We start from the raw sequence: 8,794 nt of genomic DNA on the forward strand, positions 1-8,794 counted from the left end.
ACCAGCTGGCCTAGCGATTTGTCTGAATCACTAACTCAAGGAGTTTTCGGGGTTGACTCAGTGCCACACTAGAGAGTAAGGGCAGGTGCGAAAGAGCTAATGACTCCATTTCATTGGGTGAACCTTTGAGAACTCATAGGACTGGTGGTTGTTTGGCCTTGCATGCTTCATAGCCTGTTAGCGTTTGCTTGTTATGAGCATGGCAAATTTACATGCATAATCCATGTGATGGGGTGCAAATGCATCTATCCGTTGGTGCAAGAGAAAAACGCATGCACAAATATAGCTGTTTATTTTCCTGCTCAGATCACGACTGTGGGTGCTGGAAATATGCGAACATGATTAAATCCCACTCTCAGTCTCCCACACTGAAGTCTATTAGTTCATTGTTTCCTTCACAATGCTGGCAGCACCAGTGGGACCCACTACTCAGCCCACTAAGTGAACAGCCACTAGCTCAAATAATAACACACCCTGTATGTTGTGTGTGTACATGTGTGGTTGTATATATGAGATAAACAAAACAAAAAACAAAAAAAACTAGGCAAAGGAAAGCAAAGCACAGTCTCTGACTGCCAGAACAACCTAATGAACAACGCTGATTCCATCAGTTGTGAACAAGCGACAACAGAAACTAATGGCAGGAACTAGCATGTTTACAGTGCCAACAAAAAAAATGGACAGAACTTTTCACGACGGCACCAAACTTTTGACAGTAGGCCAAAACAAACCCAATTTCATGGTATATTCCCCCCTACCTTCTGACATCAACATTATCACCTCCTCTCCAGCAATTTCCTTACCGCAGTGTAAATTTCACATCTGCATTCGGAGGCCAATTATTTTTGTATTTACTGTATATAGGGCACACCAGACCATAATGATCTAATCCAGTTAAGGTCCCTAATCTACCATTGGCACTGGTTGTTGGCATGGTCAGTGGATAACCTGGGTTTGGCATGAACATGTGCATGAGGTGAGGTTGTTAGTAGGGTCATCCAGGTTACTAAACGAGGCCAGGAAATAAAAAAACATGTCAAACAGTAAAACAAAATACATTCTAAGGGGGAGGGCAAGCATTTCTAAGATTGAGAATTACTCTTGACTTTATTTTTTCAACTGTGTGCAGAGCTTTGAGGAGAGTTACTGCATCTGTTTGCTTGTTCAAACAGAACCATTAATATTACAGAACAATGTGACGCTAATCTAGTTATACTGAATTTGCGATGTCTCAGTAAGTTCAATTACCCAAACACAGGGACACAGAGACCTGCAAACAGATGCAATATTTGTTAACTGTTCAATTAATTGAATTTTCATGTAAGTACTTTTGATCAACGCACTACCCATTTGGCTTGATTGCACATGTTAGCAGGAAATACAGTTGGACAAACCAGCTCAGGAGCTAAAGAATTATGTAACCTTATCCAGTAGCGTCAGCCCCATTATGTCCACTGAAAGCAGTTTTCTTTGTCTAAGCCCATTACAGAATACTGGAACAACGCCTCCATCCTCTCCCCGCCTAAGATGTTGAGTCACTTCATTCCACTGATTGCTACCAGTCCACAGGTGCCTCTGACTTCAGATCAGTGAGGACAACCCCAGGAGGCTCTGGCCTGGAGCAGCCAGGTGACAAGAGCAGGCCCAGGGTCAGAGAAGCCAACAGCGTCCTTTGAGACTAGATGGCTGCTGCTATTTCTGCCCCCAACCTAAAAAACCCTGGGGAAGGGCATGCTAGGAGTTCAGTCACACAGGATGCTGGAGGATTAAAGGTGACAGGTCCTGCCTACACCCTCCTCATTCACAAGAGATGGGATGCACAGGAGAGAGAGGAGTGACCTACCGGACAGAAAATAAGAATGGAGCAAAAGAAAGACCAGGTGTATACTGTAATGAGCAGAATGTTAAGGGTCAAATTACCGTGTTTCCCTGACTACAAGTCGCACCAGCGCACAAGTCACACTCAGCAAAAACAGTGCTGTTGTGAGGAAAAAAAGAAAACATAGCTAAGTCACTTCAGTGTACAAGTTGCATTTATATGGTGGTACAGTAGCGATGCGTGGGTCAGGGTTTTATAATACCTGCACCCACCCAGCCCGTTATGACAGCCAATCCGCACCATCTGACCCGCTCCAAATTTGGCCTAAGCTACAGCAAAGTGAGCAGTGTTGCACTATTTCATTTTTGGGCTGTTTGCCCAGCATAACACACTGATTGTAAGGCATAGCCTATTGTATCTCAGCCTCTTATAGCACCTGGGTCTAGACTACTAAACTAACAGACAAACTGTTCCAAACGGTGTTCTTTATTGTTGAATAGCAGCAAAACAAGTAGCCCTTCATTAAAGACATGAACTCTGTCTTTCTTTTTTCCTCTCTCTTCTCTCTCTCTCTCTCTCTCTCTCTCTCTCCTCTCTCTCTCTCTCTCTCTCTCTCTCTCCTCTCTCACACACACACCACACACACACACACACACACACACACACACACACACAAAGGCTGTGCTTTCTGACCAAAAAAAGAGTTTTAGTGGTGCAAACAAAAGCTACGGATACCAATGGGGGGGGGGGGCTCGTACGTGATGCCTGCACACATGCATTGAGCAAAACCACGATCGCAAATTGATGATGAAGCTGCTTGCATGTGTTTGTGTTTGTGAGGGGGGGGGGTAGGTGGACTGGTAACGCTGGTAACGCACATCCTAGCCTATGCATGTAAGTTAACTTACTCTGAGCGCTGCTTTGGTCACTTTTTGATCTGCCCGTCCGAACCCGTGATATTTTCTAGTAGATCTGTGGGTCGACCCGCGCTATCTGGTGGCCTTAGCTGAAATGCAGTGTATTGGACTCACAAAATGACATTGTATGTCGCTTTGGAATATATTTTGGAACATGGGATGGCGGCGCGAATTCACGTTCACAGCGGCCTCACCCAGTACCGGTGTGGGAAGATGGCGGCGCGAATTCACATTTGCGGCGGCCCTCACCCAGTACCGTCGATGCAGTGTCTTTGTCTACATCTGCGTCTAACTTTTGTCTTCGTTTGGTGGCCGGGAGAGCTTGGTCAGTTGCACTGTGGGCTCAGGGACTTGCCCGGAGCTGCGCCCATGGAGGTAACGCCGAGGACGGTCTGACAGACTTAGACTTGCCTCATATGCCTGTCTCGTACATACAAGGGAACGAAATTATGTTTCACAAGGACCACAGTGTCGCATAAATTTTTTTTTAAAAAAAACACAATATTAAAAACAAAAAGTGCATTAAGAGCAAAAATTACTTCACAGATCTACACACCACAAGCACACCTGACACGGGCAAGCGAGAAAGACGGTCGAAAAGTCATTTTGTGGAAGGTATAAGTGTTCCTGAGGAATGAAACCATTGCATAGTCTGACAGGACGCAGAAGCGGGACAGGCTAAGCTAACAGCAAGCCCACGCAGACCGGCAGTTCAGAGCGCGGTCTGGCGGCGTCCTCACCTGGCGTTGACGGTGGTGTTTTTGATGTCGTCGTGTGGAGTGCGGGGGGGGGGGTGTCGAGGGTCTCTGGGTGGGAGAACTGGCACTGGATCGGCTGGGAGAGCTTGGTCTGCTTCGTTCGGGTTGCCACACGGACCACGGCCCCTGCCTGGAACTGCGGCCGAGGAGGAAACACCGAGGGCGGTCTGACAGGAAGCGGAAGCGGGGCATGCTAGGCTAACTGCTAGCCCATTCAGACCGGCGGTTCCGACAGTCATCCTGATTGGCGTTCTTGGGCAGTTTCTTTTTTTTTTTAGTTTGGATATATATGTTAATTTCAGCATGTGTGTTCTTGTAGTTCTTGTAGTTTTTGGATGTGTTTTTGTCCGTATGTTTCGCTGCTGTGGGCTGGTGAAAACGGCATTTCGTTTCATTTCATGTGCGCAAGTACATGAGGTGAAATGACTAAGTGTTCCTATCGCAGCATCAGCCAGACGAGTAAAAAAAAAAATAGCGATTTATAATCTGGGAAATACGGTAAGTGGCCATACGGAAGTGACAGTCAGCCATGCAAAATGACGGAAATCCGTTTTGGAGAAATACTTCGGGGTCGTTTCTAACACTTTGATGTTGGAGTTCAGTGAGCAGTTTTGCAGCAAAGCAATTCATTTCCTTCATCTGCCACGTGATATGATGCAAGTATTGATCAGGTCTCTCTCTCTCTCTCTCTCCCCCCCCCTCTCCCCCCCTCTCTCGCTGTCTGTCTGTCTGTCAGGACCTTGGAGAGGATCATTTATCACAGGGGTGATGTAGTGTCCACTGACATCACAGACATACCGTCATTCTATGGAGCGAAAGAGGGGTCAGGCGGCTCTGGGCAGCCTGAGTGATCGCTCACACCCAGCAGAAGCCAAGGTCATGTTGTGGGACAGCATGCAGGAGGACACAACACACAGAGACTATAATACAGCAGCTGTGGTATGGCTTTGAGTTGAATGACTTGGATGTTGATTCTGTTCCTTCCAATTAAATGATAAGGAGACTGAGGCTAAGAGATTAAATCAAAGTTGAACGCCAGCTCTACTTATGATAATTCCTTTTTTTCAAGTACGTGGACTCATGCTACCTCTGCTATGGGCTACCACCGACAGACGCCACAGATAAAGCAAAATAAAAAACTCATTTTTATATGGGTCTGGGAGTATATGTTAGCCTGATTGCATATGCCTGTAAATGCATCTTTTTCTGCATCTTTTCCTTCCTCCTTTGTTGTCTATGTTGCCGGGCTAAGGCGTCTAGCGGCTGGGGTGATGAATGGTGTTTGGCTCTGGTTTGGATTGCTTGGGTTCCCTGTCTACACTTGTTCGTTCAAATACCCTTCATAAGATGAGAAAAACATAACCATACTGTGCAACGCACCTGTCGGCTTTTGACTTCTATAAATTCAAGTGCATTTTATCATACATAAGAATCACCTAGCTTAATTATTAGTGTTGCATAAGACCCGGCACTCTAGATTTAACTCAACCAGGCGTTCTTGCAGGTGAGTACTTGCAGTTCCAACACACTGTGATATTTTTACCCGTATTTATATTGTGTGTTTTCTGGCACCTGAATACTCTGAACTGGCAAATAAGAGGAGAGGCAGAGAGAGGGGGGGGGGAGCAATGAGGAGGCAGTAAGAAAGACAGGAACAGGAGGGGTAGATGGGGAGAGAGAGAAATAGATTGACGGATAGAAGACAAAAAGGAACAAAGGAGAAAGAGAGAGAGGGAGAGGGGGAGAGAGAGGGGGGGGGGGAGAGAGAGGGAGAGAGAGAGACTAATAAGGTGTCAGTCTACCAGTGATGTATAGCGCTGCAGGTCCCCTTTAGTCTGCAAGCTCAATGATCAGTGTATTGATCAACACGTATTTTACCACTCCCCTGAAACACACATGCATACTTTTAGACTCCCTCATTCCCTAAACTATGCAAAGAGACAAACACACACATGCACACACACACAAAGAAAGGAAAAGAACAGAACAGACCTTTACAGTTACGCTGTGCACAGAAAGCCTGATCTATCAAGCCCATTTGTTAAGAGCTTAAGCATTTTCATTATTACCTTGAGGGAATCTCAACATATTGATGGTTCAGTTTGTGCGTGTGTGTCATATTGCGTGTTTATAGACAGAGGCCTTTAACACAGGAAACTGACCTGCTATTCGAACAGTCTAGCCTCATCCACCAGCCATGCTGACAATAAGAGACTACACATGCACACACACACACACACACACACACACACACACACACACACACACACAAATGCATACACAAAGACACAAATCTATTTGACCATGAGAGACAGAAGTCCCAGAAGATGAAGAGGGGCATTTAGAGCTGTGTGTAATTACTGTGCGTGAGTCTGTGGCCTCAGGGCCATCGCACCCAACGTAGCAGAAAACTCTCTGCAGCAACACCTAACAGGGTCATTCATGTCCGAACCTTGAGCGTATTTTGTGCAGAGAAGAGCATATGTTTGACCGGGAGGGCATGTAAAGGATACCCCTTTACAGGAGAAGACGGGAGAGGAGGGGAGGGGAAGGGGAGTAGGAGATGAGGAAAGGGGAGGGTAGGGGCGGGTGAAAAGATGATTTCAGCTGTTCATTCCTCGGCTCATGTGCCTGTTGAGTTTTAGTGCCTGAAGCCAGAGTACTGACACATGTCACACCACCATTTGTCTGCTGTAGCAGCACTGACATGCACATACACCCCCCCCCCACAAACACACACACATACACACACGTGTGCATGTGCTGAGGTGTACATGCTGCCGAAGCGCAAAAGCTTTTATGACAGCTCTGCATGGTGCCTGTGCCCATCCCCCACCTGTCAGCTGAGCGGAGAGTCGTGGGGCTTCAACAAAAGACTTTTAAACATTTTCTCAGCAAGCGGGAAGCTGCATACGCACAGCGCAGCAGCAGCACGCAGGCAAGCAAAGCTCCACACAGGAGGGTTAAGAGCATCGAATGAATAGTGTAGTACCACACAATGACAGGCTAGATTATGAATGATGCAATAAGACACCCCCCCCCCCCGATTCCTCCTGTAGACATGGAGAACAGGGGGAGTGAGGACAGGGCGAGTCTGTCACCATCAAGTCGCAAGGCACCTGACACACATCAACTTCAACTGGCCTCGCTGACAGCCACAGGGAGTGATGGAGAGAGAGAGAGAGAGAGGGAGAGAGAGAGCGAGAGAGAGAGACCCGTCTGAGAAGTCATCTCTTTCCTCTAATAATGCTTTGACACATCTACGGAGCTGTTGCTGCGGCGGTGCTTTATAGGCAGGTTGGGAAAACCTGTAGACGATACCATCCAATAAAGACGGCTAGTGAAATCACAAAATTGAAAGGTGTTGGAACTAAACTTCAATGGGATGCCCGTGGATAGGGAGCGGGGTTTACTGGCAAGTAACAACTAACATATTTAGTCATTTCACAGTTAGGTTACTGTCTCCCGAGCGCTTGCCATCAGCCAGAGGGAACCCAACCAGTCTGCCTTGTGACTCAACCAGTGTTGCTTCTCTGAATGGAGAGAATGTTCATGCGATTACACGCGAAACATATTCAAAGAAAAACACAAAACACATACACAGTCAGACAGGCAGGCACACAGGGGGTGCAGGATCTCACATGCACATTCAGCTGACCTGCCCTACAGGGAAAACCCTGATTCAGCTGACAAAGGATCAGGGATAGAGTCAGCTGATACCAGGCCGGCTTTGAATCATGGCAGCCCCTGGGCTTTGCTGGGACCGGGGATAATCAGCTGGTTTGAGATACAAACGATGGCACCCCTGGGGCTGTTCATCTCATTTCTCATGGGTTTAAGTAACACATAACTGATCTGAGACCAACAGTGGTCACAGCAGAAGCGTCTAGCTCCAGATGTTCCCCTTTCCTCGACCGCCTTTTAACATGTTCATTAGACACCAGGTGGACCTTTATGAAGAGGCAACAGCTGAGGACTTGGGTGGCCTCTTTTGGGAGGTCACCTGGACCATGGCAGCACTAGTCAGGGTGGAGGTGAAGACGATGAAGATGTTGAAAGGAGGAGAGAGGTAAACATAGTAAATGGAGACAGGGAGTCCCCAAGCAACAGCTGAAAAGTGGAAGAAGAATCTCAAAAATGTTCCTGCAAGAGGAGCATGAGGTCTAAATCCTGCCGTGGCCTCCAGATTGCTTAGTTCTCCTCTCCGGCATAAAGTTGTCTCTAACCTATCAGCATGGCTTTTAAGTCACCATTTTGTAAATATGCATTTTTTTTGTTGCATGCCACCGCTTTGTTTTTTGTCCCCCCCCTTTTTTTTTTACATGGACAGTGTACAGTAAAGCATAACCCTTGCTAAATTCAAGAAACATAAAATGTGTTTTTATTGCAGGGAGATGTAACTATTAGAATGAATCACTTTACCTAATTACAAATTTCCAAATATTGCTTAATTATAATGACCCCATCTTTTGTTATTACTACCAACGGGCGTGCTATTGTTGTATTGTCAGTTCTCTCCGCTTTCCCCCACCTTTGGTTATTGTCCTCACTGCAAGTAGAGAGACTAAAGCGCACAAGAATGGACTTACCACTAGAACTCATGATTTCCAAAACGTCCTTATCCAAAACAAAGGCACTCCCTCGAAATTAATCCCATAGAGAACGAGGAAATATCTTCACTATGCACTTTGCTCCTTGCTGTCGGTTTGGGGGGGGGGGGATAATAATAACAACACAGCATCCAATGACGGAAGATGATGCTCCCCACTCAGCACATCTCCACAAGGCTGGTTCCAATCCGTTGAGTCAGAGGGGAAAAAAAATTGAATTTAAAATTAAAAAAAAGATGTATAAATGTAAAAGGAGGAAAAGATAAGCGATGATGTTTGTGTATTATAAGTGACAGCCTGTGGTCCGGTGTCGCGGGAAGGCTGTTCACAGAAAACTGACGCTAACCCACAACGCAACTGTCGCTCGCTCGCATTCCACCTTAAATATGAGCCGCGAGCTCATTCCGGTGTCTCCCCCACCACCCCCCCTCTCCCCCGCCCCCTCGCGTTGCTCGCTCTCACCCGCACCGGGATGTCAGGCGACGTCACCGGGGCTGCTGTACGCCGTTGCGATATGTTAAGAGACGCGAGGGTCGGCGTCGCCCTCCGGGGCTGGGTTTTGGGCGCTCCGTCACCGGCTGAAAACCGTCATGACACCGCCCTCTTCTGGAAAGTCGCCGTAAGCGAATTAGCTAATCGGATCAGCGGAGGGATTTGCGGCTGCTGAGGACGAGGCAGTTCTCAGGCTGT

At 47.0% G+C, this 8,794-nt stretch overlaps 1 protein-coding gene across 1 annotated transcript in view; it reads right to left on the minus strand.

Moving 5' to 3' along the window:
• ablim3 (actin binding LIM protein family, member 3) overlaps positions 1–8,453 on the minus strand; it is a 67,221-nt gene extending 58,768 nt beyond the window's left edge. Inside the window, exon 1 of the mRNA XM_056273082.1 lies at positions 8,084–8,453. Coding sequence (XP_056129057.1) covers positions 8,084–8,096 — 13 coding nt within the window. The 5' untranslated portion in view covers positions 8,097–8,453. The remainder of the gene's footprint in view (positions 1–8,083) is intronic.
• Positions 8,454–8,794: the final 341 nt, after the last annotated feature.

This window comes from Lampris incognitus, chromosome 1 (assembly GCF_029633865.1).
Source record: "Lampris incognitus isolate fLamInc1 chromosome 1, fLamInc1.hap2, whole genome shotgun sequence".
In the NCBI taxonomy this organism is placed as follows: domain Eukaryota; kingdom Metazoa; phylum Chordata; class Actinopteri; order Lampriformes; family Lampridae; genus Lampris; species Lampris incognitus.